General features: G+C 57.5%; 1 protein-coding gene across 2 annotated transcripts; it reads left to right on the forward strand.

Moving 5' to 3' along the window:
* Nucleotides 1-11,285: 11,285 nt before the first annotated feature.
* Nucleotides 11,286-16,440, forward strand: LOC142065283 (cytochrome P450 2C5-like). Of its 2 annotated transcripts, XM_075111259.1 has the most exons (9): nt 11,287-11,581; nt 12,093-12,255; nt 12,629-12,778; nt 13,464-13,624; nt 13,798-13,974; nt 14,079-14,220; nt 14,654-14,841; nt 15,522-15,663; nt 15,867-16,440. In XM_075111259.1, the coding sequence occupies exons 1-9, from the start codon at nt 11,297-11,299 to the stop codon at nt 16,058-16,060; spliced, it is 1,602 nt and encodes a 533-aa protein (XP_074967360.1). In that variant the 5' UTR covers nt 11,287-11,296; the 3' UTR covers nt 16,061-16,440. The 2 variants fall into 2 exon arrangements, with proteins under 2 accessions (XP_074967361.1, XP_074967360.1); XM_075111260.1 differs by lacking the exon at nt 12,629-12,778 and having other exon boundaries at nt 11,286-11,581.
* Nucleotides 16,441-16,896: the final 456 nt, after the last annotated feature.

Raw genomic sequence — 16,896 nt, forward strand, 5'->3', positions numbered from 1 at the left:
CCCCGCTCCGCTCCGCGCCGCGCCGCCCCGCAACGCCCCGCAACGCCCCCGGCCGCGGCGGCGCTGGGAAATGTAGTCCGAGGCCGCCCGCCCCGGCGGGCTCTGCAGAGCGGGGGTGGGGTTGGAGCGGGCCTGGCCCCAGGCATCCCCCCGGAATCTCCCTGGCATCACCCCGGCATCCCTTGGCATGACCCAGTATCACCTGGCATCCCTTGGCATCCCTCAGCATCCCTTGACATGGCCTCAGCATCCCTCCAGCATCCCTTGGCATCCCTCAGCATCCCTTGACATGGCCTCAGCATCCCTCCAGCATCCCTTGGCATCCCTCAGCATCCCTTGACATGGCCTCAGCATCCCTCCAGCATCCCTTGGCATCCCTCAGCATCCCTTGACGTGGCCTCAGCATCCCTGCAGCATCCCTTGGCATCCCTCAGCATCTCTTGACGTGGCCTCAGCATCCCTCCAGCATCCCCTGGCATCCCTTGGCGTGCCCCCAACATCACCTTGGCATCCCATGGCATGGCCCCAGCATCCCCCTGACATCCCCCCAGCATCCCCTGGCATGGCCATGGCATCCCTCCATCATCCCCTGGCATTCCTTGGCATCCCCCCAGCATCCCCTTGACATTCCCCCAGCATCCCCCCACCCGCCCAGCATCCCCCATCTCTGCTCGCCAGACCCCGGGGATTTGGGGTGCTCGGGGCTGCGGCAGGTTTAACCAGCATCTCGCTGCTGCGTCCCTGGGCAGGGCGGGAGGAGCGGGAGCAGGAGCCGGCCTGGAGCCCCCAGGCAAAGCAACAGGATCCGGTCCCAGCTGGGGGATGTCTCCGCCAGGCTGCTCTGCGCCACCCAAGCTCTGCGGACCCCAGGGGGGAATCTGGGGTGACGCTCACCCATACCATCACCCTGGCTGCCTGCCCAGGGCCCGCACGGCGCTGAGCCCTGAGAGGGCTGCTCTGCCCATGCTGGCATCGCTCCTGGCTTGAAGGCCACTTGATTTAAATTCTCTGTAGCTTCTTGGTGTGGAATTAAAAAAATCTAAGGCACTGATCCCTGTGACAACATGAAACCTGCTTAGGGAAAGCCCTGCTGACACTCTCTGAAGGCACCTGCAGACTCCCCATCCCACTCTCTCTGTCCTGCACGGACGTGCTCGGAGGGAAGCACTGCAATGGGCTGTGAGCTCTGCTTTGAAATTCAGTTATCCCAAACCTCTTCCAAATGTCTGTGTTTCACTGTGCTAAAATGGGGTCAGGAAACCTGCGCTCACTGTTGGACCCTGCAAAGCATCTACTTCATCGCAGCCCTGCAGCCCTCAGCCTCAGCCTTCCCATCTGCAAAATGGGCCTAGAAAGGTGCTCCCAGGATTTTTAGAGCCTCTTTTAGGACCGATGGGATTTTCCCATAGTCAGCAGTTCCTGTGAGCTTCTAGGTACACTGTCAATCATCCCCTAAAATAAGATGATGGGACGCTGCAGCTGCTAATCCGGTCGGCCCAAACAAACCCCTGAAACAGCAATTCCCCCACCGGCTCCGGGGCGATGCTCAGTGCAGGCAGGGCGTGCTGCCCGCTAGGCATGCCGGGCACGTGGGCGTCTGGTGAACACAATTCCTAAGAAAAAAACTCATCAAGCCCCAGCCATGCTCCTTCCAGCTCTCTGAAAACCCAGGGAAAAAAAAATCAATGCTCACCTAATGGAAAAGTCCAAGAAATTTAGCATTAATGGAGAGCAAAAGCTGCCCTGGGTGGACCATGCTGGGGGCAGCGCTTGCTCGCTCCCCAAGTCGTGCTGTGCTGGCGGCCACGCAGCAGCCCCTCTCCTCCCCCTCTGCTTGGTGCCACCTGAGGACATTCCCAGGCTTGTTTGGTTTTTACGTTATTTGTAAAATAATGGTCCTTCCTCCCTGTTAGGCTTTTCTTGCCAAACCTGCGCCTGCAGGCAGCCCCGCACCCCGCCTCCCTGATCCCGGCATTCGGGCAGCTGCCTGCGCGGCCTCTTGCCAGCTCCTCACACCGGGCTTTTACCAGGGTCTAACACACAGGGCGTACAAAATCAGGCCATTCCTGGGTAAACGGGTGCCAGAGCAGGGGCACAGGCTGCCCAGAGAGGCTGTGGGGTCCCTTCCCTGGGGACATTCACACCCTGCCTGGACGCGGCCCTGTGCCCCTGCTCTGGGGGTGCCTGCTCCAGCAGGGGTGGGATGGGGTGAGCTCCCGAGGGCCCTGCCAACCCCTGCCATTCTGTGAGTCTGTGATTCTGTAAACAGCTCCCCTGGAGCTGCTTGGGGAAGAGCGAGGATGCTCTCAGTTAATATCAAGCACCGAGGAGCGATGATGATGGGTGTCTTAAGCGGCTGAACCCCCCCCGAGACTGCCAGGAGGTGGCAAAGCAAGAGTAATATCGATGGGAACAGCATCGCTCACAGTAGTCCTGGGCTTGAGCTCAAATCCAGCCTGATTTTGTGCCCCTGCTTTCCCTGGCCCTACGACACAGCTCCTTCCCCTGCACTGCGCCCACTGCGGGGCTGTGTTACCGAAAAACGCGGTAACATCGGAAACAACTCTTTAACACCAATTTAGTATTAAAGAGCAGGCATTCTTTATTCACGGCGCCGGATGCACGGGGGATCACTCCTCCTAACGTGCGTACCTTATACACCTTTCCCATGCAATTTATAGATCAAAAATTTACCTATTCATACATATCCATTATTGTCCTTTCTACTGATTGGTACAAACTTTCTCGTTCCATATGTCAATCACTGCACAGGCTCGGTTGTCCTCTTCCGTTGTTCTCTTCTGAGTAGGGGGTGTTACTTGGGTCGGTGGGGGTCCGTGAGTCGGTGGTCGCAATCTCCCCCTGCCGGAATTACCTTTTACCCTTTTGGCTCTCAGTCCCGGCAGTCCTGGCCAGTTTTCTCAGTCCACTACACGAAACCACATTTTGTCACCCTTTTCTGACAGAAGCACATTGTCTAATGTTTTGTTCACATTAATGATTACCTAGGGACTAAATGCAGATCAAAGAATACACTGATTGGTGTACTCCATGTCCCCAGACTTAATGTCCAGCTGGATAGGGCTGTACAAGGAGTAGAGCAACATCCATGGCTGGTTAATTCTATCGCTCTGGTTACAGCTGCACTGGCTGCCCTGGGAGGTGAAGCCCCGGCCCAGTGTCTCCCAGACCAGGGGAGTCTGCAGCACCCCAGGGTGAGGTTTGGGTCTGTCAACCCCTGTGCATGGGCAGGTCATGCAGGTATCCCCCGCCCCACTGCAGGAGTGCAAGGACTGATGGGGGAACACTCCCATTTTGGGGCTCATGGGTGGTTGGTGGCGGGGTCTGGGCTGCTGGTGGCAGGTCTTTGTGCTGGGGAGTCCTGGGACCAGCAGCGAGGAGGATGCTCCGGAGCTCCCGCATGCATCTGCCACTAAATTTAGTTGTCACGTGGGGGCTGAGATCAGGTACCGCAGGCTCGCTGCAGTGGAGGGGAAGGTGGCCGAGGTCCGTGGCCGGGCTGGGACACACCAGGAGCAACCCCAGCAGCAGCTCCATCTCTGCTTGGCCACTCCTGATCACCTCCGTCCAGCGGGATGGGGGTGAGGGACCAGGGCTCCCCAAAGCCTCTGATGGTGCCCCAGCATGGGGCCTTCCCCTGGGACTGAGCCCACGGGAGCAGGGCGGGAGGCTGCGCCCAGGGGTGCCTTTCCTCCCTGTGCTGCTGCCATGCTTTTGGTGCACCACAGGGCACAACCTGGCTTAGGATCCTGGAATGTTTTTCAGCCAGGGAGCCCCTGGCATCTCCCCTGGCGTCAGCTGGTGCAGGATTAATGCTTCCTCTCTCTATTTTCCACTCTTAATTGCACTGCTACCGCAGGATGGCAAAAGGGGACGTTTTATGGGGTGTCTGGGGATGGATACAGGGCATTTTGCCTCCTTTGAAGAGGTAGGGAGAGCTGCACAGTTCAGAGTTCCCACCATGTGTCATTTTGAGACATTGCTGGACAGATGGCTTATAACCTTTCTCTGGAGCAGGAAGGGTAAAACTCACGGACACAACCCTGGGAAAAAGCCAGTAGGACACAGTTACAGTGCCCGCCTTCTCCTGGCCCAAAGGCAGCTTCACAACACCATGTCAGGGTGGATTCTTCTTGTCTTCACCAAGACAGTGGTGCCAGCAAGGTCAGTCTGACCACCCTGGCTGGCTTCTGGCTTTAACCCCCTTGCCTCGTACACACGGTGACCGAGCTGTCCCTCCCGTCCACCCCACGACCACCTCGGCGCCATTGAGTTTCCAAGATCAGATAGCGTCGACCCAGATGGGTCAAAGCAAGTTATCATCAAGGAAACCCATTTTAGTGGAAAACCATATGATAGTTAACAGCCCTGACATGAACCGGGCACTGGCCCAGTTGCCCCTACCCGCAGGTCCAGCGCAGGCTCCTTCTGACCTCCAACCGTGACCCAACCTGCTCCCAAAACATGCCACAAGCAAATGTCACGTCCCACCGTGCCTCTTCTCGGGCTTTGGTGGGCGCCGTGCTTGGGCTACGTGGTGGGAACATACCAGGAGCAATAGGCCCTACTGCATGGACGACACCCTGCGAGCACCAAGGATGCTCTCTCCCAGCAGCCACGGAGCTCATGTCCTTCCCACAGGCTGATAAGCTCCCCTGCGAAAGGGCTTTAATCATATTTCCCTGTTTTCTGTTCCAGCAGGCAGAGATAATGAAGGGCGTGATGGAAGCGGTGCCTGCGCAATCCCCGCAGCAGGGAAGCGGGAGCAAAGGGAGGCGGGGAGCGGGGGAAGCGGCCGGAGAGCTCGCAGTGAGCTCCCATCCCTTGTCATTTGGTTAGCGGGCAACCCCCTGCTGCGGCCGAACCTGGCTGGCACCCTCTGTCCTGCGACTGCCCCCCAAGCTGCTGCCGGAGCACGAGCCTTCATCCTCCGCAGGACACTGTTCCCCAAAAGCCAGGAGGCACCGGCCTCTCTGCTCTCTGGTTTATTCCCGTGCCAGTGCAAGTAATCATTCAGGCACTAAGAAGCAGCAAAGGAGCACATTCCCAAGCAGCAGGGCTTCGCCCCAACGCCGATGGTGCCGCATCCCTCTCCTCCCCGCGCCTGCTTGGATTTGGCCGCTGGGGCCTGGCACGCTGCCGTGCCCCCGAAGCCGCTCGCCCAGGGAAGGGCAGCTCTGCTCCACCTGCCATCTGCTCACCTGGCGCAGCGGCGCCCGTCCCGCCGCGCCGCATATGGCACCCGAGCTGCGCCTTTTCGGGTGGGTAACGAGCGCCGCTGCTGCTGGGGGCCGTGCCGGTGGCCCCTGCGGACGGGCTGGCTCCCGGCTCCCTCCTGCTTCCACTCGGCAGGGATCCCTCCCTGCCTCGCCTGTGGCCGGCGGTGGCACAGACGCCAGGGTTAAACCCCCTGGGGGAGGGGACCCGGCCACCACGCAGACATGGCCAGAGCCCCTTGTCCCCAACCCCAAGCCGGACGGGTCGGTCATACGGGTGCCCTCCCCAGCCAGAGGGAAGGGGCAGGGAGCGCTGAGCCCAAAACCCAAGGGCCTGTTACCTATTACAGAAACACAGGGGAAGGATTTTGTGCTTCCAGCCGGAAAGCCCCCGGCAGAGGCGCTCCCTGTCCCCGGGAGGTGCCACCCCACTGCAGGAACACGGTGCCAGTGCCAGGTCACCAGCCCGGCTCCTGGGGTACATCTCTCCCAGACGTGCTCGGGACGGCGTAAGCATCGCGCTCAGCTGCGTCGAGTGCAAGTGCTATTTTTACCCTTTCTTGGAATTAACATATTTGAATGAGGTTCAGAGATGTGGTAAATACACGCACGGAGCAAAGGAACGGCGTGCCCTGGATAAGGATGTTTGCAAGGTGGCAGAGGAGGAGGGGGAGGATCTTTTTTTTCTCCTCTCCATAATTATTACAGGAAAGGTTTCAGGGCAGAGCAGCTGCTCTAAGAAATCCCATGTATTTTACATCCTTTAAGTGATATCCGTAACAACTCACTAGCGTCACTGCTGGGAAGCCCAACTCACTAGCAGGGAAAATGGGGGCATGGCAAGGCTCAGCTGATTTTCCATGTGCATGGCACAAGGTCTGCCCCCTCCAAACATAATTCAAAAATCAAGGCACGTTTACTGAGAACAGGGAGCAGGACCAGTGCAACTGGTCCCATTAGGAGCGAGGGCTCAGGGAGAGCAACAGGCTCATTTTCTGGAGTGATTCAGAGCACAGAGTTGCACCCTTTGTCCATAATCCAGACCCACTACAAGCAGCACAAGCCGCTCCCCGCTGCCGCAGCCAGCCTCGCTCCCCAGGGAATTACAGGGAGGGATTAACGCTGTGTAATTAAGCACGTGGGGGCCGTATGGGAAGCGCCTGCTGGGGCTGCAAATCCACCACGGCCGCCTCTTGCTCACCGTGCCTGGCCACGGCCGACGCACATCGGACAGGCGGCACGGGGGAGCGGGGAGAAGGGTTCCCGCTCCGCTGCTTTGCCTGCCTCACACTGGGGAAAGCCCTGGGACCAAAGGAAACACATTATTATTACTGAGACAAATCAAACTGTACATCTCCTACCCACCAGAGCAGGTCTGGCTTGTAAAACCGGATCTTCTCGAGGGATCCCACAGCAAACCCCAGAAACGACCCCCCCAGGAGCGTGAGAGGGGCTCTAGCATCACGCTGCCATGGAGCTACGCCCCAGCGAGAGGGGATGACGGCGATGACAAATGACACTTGCCCTATAATTACGGCCAGACTCCGATGCATCAAGGACTGCTGCATTATTAAGAGCAACCAAAAATACTCCCAGCTTAGTCATTAACTGGCCTGGGCTACGCAGCGAGCGGCTGCTGGGGCTGTCTCACCCCTGTGCTTGCAGACATGAAAAGAGGAGAGTCTGAAATGGTTTGCAGCTATTTTTACGCATCTTTTCCTCTGCACGGTCGAGGCCCCAGGGTGAGCAGAGCACCTCCAGAGTCCCCCAGCTTTGGGCTGCTGATGGGGGAAAATTGCATTAGGATAATATTAATTGCCTTAGTGTAAGTATAACAGCTTACTCTAAGCCAGCAGAGCTGAAGCAAAGCACGAGGTCAGGGGAACCCACAGGCATAGCTTTGCTTCATATCCAAGGTGGGATCTGGGCATGAGCCTTGAAAAATGGCTTCAACATCAAGGGTGTGAGGAGGAGGAGGGCATGGAGGTGGGGTGGGCTCTGCAAAGCCCAGGCTGAAACCTCACACGGTGTAAGAGCTGCCCAGCTGCCACAAAGGCTGTGTTAGAAAGCCTGTGGACCAGAAGTCTCCAGAAATGCTGTCTGACATCTTCATTAACGGCCTGGACGATGGGGCAGGGTGTGCCCTCAGCAAGCTGGCAGATGGCACCCAGCTGGGAGGAGTGGCTGATGCGCCCGAGGGTCGCGCTGCCACCCAGAGGGACCTGGAGAGGCTGGAGAATGGGCTGAGAGAGACCTGGCGAAGTCCAGCGAGGGGCAGTGCCGAGTCCTGCCCTGGGGAGGAGCAGCCCCGGGACATGCCGGGGCCACCCAGCTGGGGAGCAGCTTGGCAGAGATGGCCCTGGGGGTCCTGGTGGCCACCGAGCTGACCGCGGACCAGAGCAAATGCAGCCACCAGCCTCCTGTGCTGCGTTAGGCAGAGCATTGGCAGCCGGCTCCGGTGAGAAACATCTGGGGTTTGTGTACCACGCTGGGGTCCCCAGGCAAGAGAGACGGGGGTATGCTGGAGCGAGTCCAGCAAGGACCAAGGGCCTGAGGCCTCTCTCCGCGGAGGAACGGGATGGCTCAGCCTGGAGAGGATACGGCTCAGGGATAACGTAGCCACGTGGATAAATGCCTGATGGAGGTGGGTAGAGCAGACAGGGCCAGACTCTTCTCAGTGGTGCCGAGGGAGAAGAGGCAATGGGCACAACCTGAAATCTAGGAAATTCTCCTTGAACATAAGAAAATACCATTTTACTGTGAGGGTGGTCCAACATGGGAAGAGGTTGCTCAGAGAGGTTGTGGAGCGTCTACCCTTGGACATAGTCCAAGGCCAACTAGACGTGGCCTGGAGCAGCCCCCTCCCGCTGGCTGGAGCAGATGACCTCCAGAGGTGCCTCCAGCCCCCCTGACCTGGTGCTTCTGCGGCCGCGAGCCCCAGCCAGACCCTCTTCCCAGCCGTGCCGTGGCTCCGCTCCCGATGCATCCTTCTGCCCGCGACACGGGATGTGTCCTGACCCGCGCCAAGGTTTTTTGACGCCGAATGCAGAGAAGCACGAGCTGAGAGACAGGAACGACTGCTATGATTTCCTCTGGCAGATCTTCCTAGATCCAATAACCCAGACAGCTTATTGACTTCTTTATTTAACTGGAGTCACCTTCTCTCACTTCTGTGCTGCCACGTTTGCCTCGCAGGTTTTCAAATACATGTCTACGCTGAAAAATACCCCACGAGCATCATTTCTTCTAATTCCTTGAATCTACCCCTCTGACACATTCAGGGTCTGATGCAGCAACACGACCATTTAATTGAGCAGTGCTTTTCCCCGGCCCCTTGCAAAGCTGCAGCACGGCAGGGCAGAGCTGGGCTCCATCCTGGCTCTGCGATGGGCACGGCTGGGACCAGAAGCCCCCGCTGCACCCTGGGAGCATCCAGCCGAAGTGGGGCAGGCAGGGGCTGCTCTGCTCCTTGATACCTTTCTCACATTATTTCTGCATGAGTTTTGTCCCAAAACATGACTTTGAATGAAAATCCAAAGGCCCTGGCAAACTCCAAATGGATTTTCAGTTATTTTTAGAAGTCAAAATATTCTGTCTTTTTTTTGCTCACGTCACATGGGCCCTTCCACGTGGGTTTTTAGCTGCCCCGTCCCTACTGTTTTAGGTTTTTGGGGCAGAAAGGTCTCCCTGACTGCTCCTGGAGGGATCCCAAAGCCTTGCAGCAGCCTGCTTCTCTACAAAAGCCCTTGTAAGAAAATCAGCAGAAAGAGGGACAAGGTACCAATGGTTTTGGGTCCATATGAAGCAGTTTGGGCTCGCTGTAGGTCCCAGCCCCACAAAGTGCCAAAGCCCATCCGTGCTCTTCTCTCCTGAGCTGAGGCCAAGCGGCATTTAGCTGCTAAAGGTTTAGCCCACAACTTCTACCTTTCCCTTTTTTTTCTGCATGCTTGGCAAGAGGTAGTACGTGGACACTACATTTTGGGTCTTTTGGTTTAATTTATTCTATAGAATATGAAAATAAACTTAAAGTTTTGTCAAGCAGTTCAAGAAGACAAATGCAAAGTTTCGTCATCCCTGGGAGTTATTTCTTGTTAAACTTCTTGTCTGCTGACCTGGACTCACAAATTCCAGGGTGATTTGTTTGTTTTCTCTATTTCGTTACTAAAATATGATATAATAATCCTTTTGTTTTGTTGTTGCATTAGAGTCATCCGCCTTTCAAAAAACCTGCTGTAGCAATGAGCGTTGCGCTGAAATGCTATCGGTGATCAGGCAGGCGGCCTCAGGCTCAGCCTGAGCTCGCCTGCAGAGGAGGGAATTTTCCACCAGATTGAAACTTTGCAGCTCAAATTAGTCCCCACAGCTGTTTCTTTTCCTGTTGTTCGAGTGATTCCTTTGTATTGTTTAGCTGCCATGGAAAAAACGGTGTCAGTCACCAGGAGGCTGTTCACCCCTCTGCCAAAATCCCAGTCACTACATCACCTCACCGAGCAAAGTTCCCCACTTGCAGGCACCCAAGCCAAGATTTCAGAGCAATCCGTGGGAAGAGCGGGGACGGGATGGGATGGGACGGGGTAAACAAGTGAGTCACAGTAACCTCCTGACCGCAGCCCCAGTGGGTCTCAGCCATGGGGCTCCTGGTGCGGCCGTGGGGCTGCCCATCCAGCCACAACAACCCTCTCCCCCCAAAACCCTTTTTGCTGAATGCGTTTGCGGTGCTGGTGGAGGCAGGAGCCCCCTCTGGCTCCCAGCTGCGTGGGGGGGGGGGGGGGGGAAAAATCAAAATATTGAAACAGAGCAGTCCCAGGGCTGTGGGAGGTTCATTGCCAGACACTTTTTGGTGATTTGAGAGAGATTTGGTGTGTACATGTAAGCAAATGCGCTGTGGCCACAGGAGAGCATCCCCCAGACCCGGCTGGGACGAGCCCCGCCGGCGGCACTGAGCATCCCTGGCCCGACACCTGCGAACTGCCCCACTACGTGGCCAAGAAAAGGTGCAAGTGTGGCGTTCCTGGCTGTTTGCATCAGCCCTGCCCAAAAGCAATCCTGGCTCCCGGCCATTCGTCCTGCACTGGGTGCTGGGGGATGCTGCCTTGCCAGTGCTCTGGAGAGCATCACAATTCCGGCTCCTCGCAGCGAATCCCATTTAATGCCCTCTGCTGAGGGTCTCCTTCCACTGCAGGGACTAGCATGAAATCAAACCTCCTCCCTCTTTTCCTCCAGCCCTCTCCTCCGGGAGAAATCGCACCCTTTGCTGGGAACTGGCTTGTGACCGGCTCGCTCGGCGAAGGGCTGCAAGCGCTCTCGACCAGAGGTGTGGTGGCTGAGCCAGTGCCAGATGTGCTTCTGTGCAGCCAGATGTGCTGGTGCTCAGAGCAAGATGCTCAAAAGCATCAGGGGAGCCCTGAGGCGGGCAGAGAGCCCAGGGAAGTGTTAACACCACACCTGCAACAACCGTGACACCTTGGGTTGATGTTCCCCCAAAACCCAAGTAGAGCCCCAAAATATTGCAGAAAAAATGTTTGTGGTTTTTTTTTTTTTTTTTCCCCCAGGACCGGCCCATTTTCCATCAGAGAGGAGTTTGATGGAAAATTATCACCTAACCTAAACCCAACATGTACCTGACCGGCCGGGCGTGCCCCGAGCCTGGGCTCCCTTGGTTTCTGTTTACAAGAACATCCCCTCTTGGGTCACTGCACTGGTAAGCAAGGCAGCGACAAGACGAGCAATGACCTGTCGGTGACACGCAAGGTTTTGCCGGGACGGTGACATCTCCTTCTGTCGCGTGCCACCAAAAGGGAGCACCAAGCAAAAAGTGACCCAGCAACGTGGGGAGAGCAGAGCCGCTCTCTCCCCCGGCACGCCTGCAGGGTTTTGCAATGTTTCCACCACCCCGTGTCAGGTCTTTGAGATCCGTGTTACAACGCGGCGGGGCCAGGTACGCGCTTGGACGGGACAAACCTGCATTTCCATGTCACTGACCTCCTGGGGAGCGGCGGGGGGACACGCAGGGCACGACCCCGGGGTGTGGGAAGGGCTGTGCCTATATAGAGGTGAGGATGGGCAGAGGCAGCCGGCGTTGGCTCCTCTCTGCTCACTGCTCGGTTGTGATTTTCTCCCCGGAGGGGGAATTTCTTGATTTTTTCACTCCTCGGTGGCACAGGGCGAGGATGGATGCTGCATTGGCCGGGGTGGTCGTTACCCTCCTCCTCTCCATCTTGTGGTTCCTGGTCTGGAGAACAGACAGGAAGAGAAACCGGCTGCCTCCAGGACCGGCCCCGTGGCCCATTCTGGGCAACCTATGGCAAAAGGATGTCCTGCCCCTCTACAGGACCTATGAGAAGGTAAGAGAGGAGCTGGTGGTGCCGGACCCACTCCCAGCCCCAGCACGGCAGCAGGAGCGAAAGCGGGAATGACCCGTGTCAAAATAAAAGGGGAGCTGTGCAGGTGGCTCTTTTCCCACCTTTCTTTTCTCTTGTTCCCTCCCTCTTCTCTTGCTCTGCCAGAATTGCCTAAATCCCTGCTGCTGGGAGCACCATGAATACTGCTGTTGAAGTCTTCCTCCTCCTGTAAGGGACCCATGGTGCTGACGCTAATCCCTCTCCAGGCTGCGGCACTGCTGCCATCCAGAGCTGCTTCCTGGAGATGATACTTTGAACCCCCAAAATAGCAGCGGAACCAGAAACCCCCCAGCGACAGGGCTGGGGTGGGAGCGGGGCAAGGACACCGGTGTCGGGGGAGGCGCTTCCTGCTCGTGCATTTGCCAGCGCTGTGGCCACAAGACCTGCTTTAAAGTTAAACTAATGACTGGGGTGCGGGACCCTCATTCACGGCAGCTTTTCCGTCCTCCCACAGCTGAGCAGCACGTACGGCCCCATCTTCACCATCTGGCTGGGGCTGAAGCCGGTGGTGGTGCTCTGTGGGTACGAAGTGGTGAGGGATGCTCTGCTGGGCCACTCTGAGGAGTTTGGAGGGAGACCTGAAATACCCCTTCTGATGCAGCTATCGAAAGACTACGGTAGGCATCTGGATTTCTTCTAGGCACTTTATTGCTTCCTGGGTGAGCAGAAAGTCCCCAGCTGCAGCTGGCCATGCTCATGTCCGGTGAAGGACTCAACACCCAAGACCTCAAAAACCCATTTCCCACTCTGCAAGTCCCTCCAACTATTAAGCCTCTTGTCCAAGGACAATATTAATTCCAATCGGCCAGTTCCAGCTTTTTTCTGAGTTTCTGTAGAGATTCTCAGCCTTTCAAGGACACTGTGCTCACACCAGGGTCATTCCCTGGCTTATTGCCCTGTTGCTCCTCAGCCAGGCTCAGAGCAGGTCCCCTGTTCCCGGGGAGGAGCGGCAGGGTGGGCAGGTGACCGGTCTCCACTGCCTCCCCCCAGGTTTCATCTCCAGCAACGAGAAGAAGTGGCGGGAGCTGCGGAGGTTCACGCTCAGCACCCTGCGGGACTTTGGGATGGGGAAGAGCTCCATGTCGCAGCGGGTGCAGCAGGAGGCCCAGCACCTCGTGAAGATGCTGGCAAAACTCGAAGGTGACCTGAGGCCTGTCCACCCTGGCCCCCGGGGCAGGCGAAGGACACACAACAGCCTCATCGGACACATGTGGTCCCCAGAGCTGTTTGCAATGGCTGGTGTGGATGATCCTTGTAGAGAGAGGGCCTAGACCTAGCTCCATCGCACCCAGAGAGAGCTGCAGGGGTATGATATAGTCATGGCTTAAAGGCCAGGGTGGGAGATCCTGCTCCTGAACTGGTGCACGTGGTGGGGACCACAGAGGAACGTTTCATGCCCAAAGAACAGACATAGAAAAGTGCAAGGCATTGAGAACACAAGAAAAACATCCTGCTCTGGCGACACAGGGGTTATCAGGGTGATGTCCTCCTCTCTGACAAAACCGAGCTGCTGCCAGTGCCACTGCCTCTTCTGGGGCTTCCTGAACATAAGTGGAGATGGAGGTTTGGTTGTACGGTGGCTCCTCTGCCTCTGATGTGCGGCGCTAGCGAGGGGCCGGTCGCCGCAGGGAGGGGCTCTGCAGCCCCTCAGGTCACCGGGACGAGTCAGCAGGAGCCCAGCGCCCCTGGAGGTGCCTCAGCCCCAGCCAGCGCTCAGAGCTCAAGGGACAGGGGCTCCAAGTGGGAGGAAGGGCATTTTCTGTGTTGAAGCAGATAAATAACCGTTGACTCTTTGATGCCTTTCTTGCCTCTTCTGCGGCTGCAGGAAACGCCTTTGAGCCGCTGACAATGTTCAGACACGCAGCTGCCAATGTGATCTGCTCCGTTGTCTTTGGGAGCCGTTACAGCTACAATGACACAGCCTTTCTGGAGCTACTGAACGTGATCGGGAATTACACCAGCTTCTTCCTCTCCCCCATCGCCCTGGTAGGTGTCCTTGCTGTGCTCAGTGCCCACACGTCTGGCACACTCAGGCAGCCGAGGGATGCTCCTTGGCTTTGGGTCACTCCTTGGCTTTGATGGGACAGCACGGTTTCGAGGGAAGGTGCGGGAGGCTCCATCCAGGCACCTGAGCCCTCCTGTGCCTTCTCCATTTACAGGTGTACAACACCTTCCCCAACATCATACACCACCTCCCGGGGCCACACAGGAAAGCCCTGGCCGAGTGCGAGAAGCTGAAGGACTACATCCAAGAAAAAGTTGAGCTTCACAAGCTGACGCTGGATCCCAGCTGCCCCCGGGACTACATCGACTGTTTCCTTATGAAAGCGGAGAAGGTAGAGGTGGTGCAAAGCAGGGCGAGGGCTGCCCTCCAGACCCGACTGCAGCCTGGAAAATCACCCAAATGATACTGAGTCCCCTCCCCACTGCACCCTTGCAGGACAAGAGCAGCCCGGAGAACATGTACAGCAGCGAAGACTTGGTCATGTCAGTATTCAACCTCTTTGGTGCCGGGACAGTGACCACTAGCAACACCATGGTGTTCTTCCTCTTGATCCTGGCAAAATACCCCCATATTCAAGGTAAGGGCAGCAAAATGCGACTGCTCTTTGTGCTGAGGAAGTCACGGTGCAGCAAAGGCGCAGAGTCCCAGCCCTGTAGGGTCCCACTTTGGGGGAGACCAAAATCATCCTGCATGGGTCACCCAAGGGTGAGAGCCTTTAGACCGAGATACACACAGGCCAGAGGGATTCGGGTACGTGCTCCCTGCTCCCCATCCCTGCCTGTGCCGATGGCCCCGGACTGGCCCATGAGAGGTGCCTTAACCTGCCTGACCTGGGAAGGTATGCGGACAGAGGCCCTATTTCTGGTCTCTACGAGGGGTTACACTGGGTTGGTCCCTCTCTGCGAGGTCATCCTTTGGCTCTAGGTCAGGTGCCCATGGAGGGCAGTGAGAAATCACGGGGGTGGCTCCGCACAGCAAGCACCACAGCTCCACGCCTGCCTTTTCCCCAGCCAAGATCCAAGAGGAGATCGACGCAGTGGTGGGCACCGGCCGCGCTCCCAGCACGGAGGACAAGCTGAGGATGCCATACAGCAACGCGGTGATCCATGAGCTGCAGCGCTTCCAGAAGACCCGCGTTGAGAACTTCCCGCGGATGACGACACAGGACGTCGTGTTCAGGGGCCACACCATCCCCAAGGTAGGCGTCGTGGCCCTGGACTCTCTGTGTCCCCAAGGGGAGGGGTGGCAGCAGGGCTTGAATGAGATTCACCTTTGCCCCTGGACTGTTTGTTTGCTCCTGAAGGTCCTGGGTCTTTCCCAATCCTCAGTGGGGGTAGATGTCGATAACCTTTTAGCAGAGCAGAGGCACATGAATGCTGCCGCCAGTTCTGCCCACACGCCTGTGTCCCTTGCCTGTCCTGGAAAACACCTCTTTCCACCAGGGTTGCTGGGGCTGGGAGCCTGAGCTCGCCCCGGCACGGGGCCAAGCCGGCCCCCACCTCCTCGGCAGACCTGGGGACGGTCACCGGTCCAGGTTCTACTGCAAGCATTTTGTACAGCACCCACCTTGAAGGAACACCTCCCTCCTTGGGACTTTGCGCAGCAAGAGGGGTTTTAACATAAATCAATAGGAATAACTCCATAATTTCTGTCTCAGGAGCTGCACAGAGACTGGCAGGACCATGGGGACAGTGGAAACCCCGGTAGTTGTCTGTGCCTGGCCCAGAGCCATCGCTCCGGGCTGCCTCCCCACAGGCATCAGGGTGTGCACCCAGCCTCCCCCTGCGCCCCCCAGCTGCTCCTCACTTGCTCATTCAGCTCAGCAGAGCCCCGTGCCGTGACACCGATGTCGTCCCCCCCACTCCCTCTCTCCTGCAGGACACAACCGTTATTCCGGTATTTGCTTCTGTGCATATGGATCCAACCCAGTGGGAGAACCCCGAAGAAATCCACCCGGGCCACTTCTTGGATGAGAAAAGCGAGTTCAGGAAGCGCGAAGCCTTCATGGCTTTCTCGGCAGGTCAGTGCTCAGCCCTGCACAGCGCCTTTGCCGGCACCTGCCTGCAGCGCCTGCGCCCCAGGGACCGCCGGCTCGAGTATCAGCTGGCACCAACGTTATGCCCTGAAATGAGCTTTCTCGCTCTCCTTTTATGCCCTTTTTTCCCCCCAAACACTGGATGAAGCCATCCCCCCTTGCTCACCGTCCCCTTTCTGTGCCCCCAGGGAAGCGGGTGTGCCCAGGAGAGGCGCTGGCCCGCATCGAGCTCTTCCTTTTCCTCACCACGCTGCTGCAGAGCTTCACCTTCCATCTCACCAGCAAGTACAAGGAGATGGATTTATTCTCCCTGTGGTTCGAGATAGAGAAGAGGGCGATACCGGGCAAATTCTTCGCTATTCCGCGTCCAGTGTCCTCTTAAGCAGAGACCAGTGGGGAGAAGGAAGGGTTCTTCCAGGCGCCTTCGCTTCTGAAATGAGAGCAAGCCACGCGACCGTGAATGCTACGGCAGCAGCCACCAAGCAGGAGGGTTGCTTTGAGCTTCGAGCTTCTCCTCAGCGAACTGCCGGGCATCTCTGCCACCAGCTCCACGGGCAACCTGCTCCCAACCCTTCCCCTCCACATCCCAGTAACATAAGGAAGACAGCACTGGTTTTCCTCCCCCCATATCTATATGCTCTGACTGAGCCTCCAGCTCCTTGTGGCAGGGCTGCCTGTGGCTCCCCGGGCTGAGCTGGGCACTCCCTCACTTTGGTGAGAGATTAATCACGCTTCTGCAATAAAAATCCCCATTGTGACTGGATGCTGGTGTTTATAAGGACACTCACGGTGCCTCTTGTCGTAAGGGCGGTGATGCTCAGGCTTCCCTGCCCTCACAGGTGGTGTGTGAGCCAGCCACAGCCAGGTGACGAGCGCCTGATACTTCTGCTTCCCTGCTTTGACCCCCCTCTGTACCCTCCCGCATTACAAGGAGCCTGCGGCGCTGCAAACCGCACTCGCTCCCATCCCGCATCCCACTGCACGGGGAAGGAACCCTTGCGAACAACCTTTAGGCCACCAAAACGTGAAAAGACGATGCGCGGGGGGAACTCTGCTGTAGGAGAGGGGTGCTGTGCTTGGGAAGCGAGAAGGATTTTGCCACCAAAGTCACTGCTGCCTTCTCGGGGTGCTCAATATGCCTCTGTGCTTGCGCTGCTTTAACCCCCCCTGCATGAAGAGGGTTTTCCTTGCTAGCCCCCAGGCACACTCCAGCCTTTA

This window comes from Phalacrocorax aristotelis, chromosome 16 (genome assembly GCF_949628215.1).
Source record: "Phalacrocorax aristotelis chromosome 16, bGulAri2.1, whole genome shotgun sequence".
Lineage (NCBI taxonomy): Eukaryota > Metazoa > Chordata > Aves > Suliformes > Phalacrocoracidae > Phalacrocorax > Phalacrocorax aristotelis.

Bases quoted from the DNA above. Each gene is read 5' to 3' on its own strand.
- LOC142065283 (XM_075111259.1), top strand. From the start codon at position 11,297: ATGGGCAGAGGCAGCCGGCGTTGGCTCCTCTCTGCTCACTGCTCGGTT. The intron at 12,779-13,463 runs GTGACCTGAGGC...CTGCGGCTGCAG, and splicing joins GATGCTGGCAAAACTCGAAG to GAAACGCCTTTGAGCCGCTG. The intron at 15,664-15,866 runs GTCAGTGCTCAG...CTGTGCCCCCAG, and splicing joins CTTCATGGCTTTCTCGGCAG to GGAAGCGGGTGTGCCCAGGA.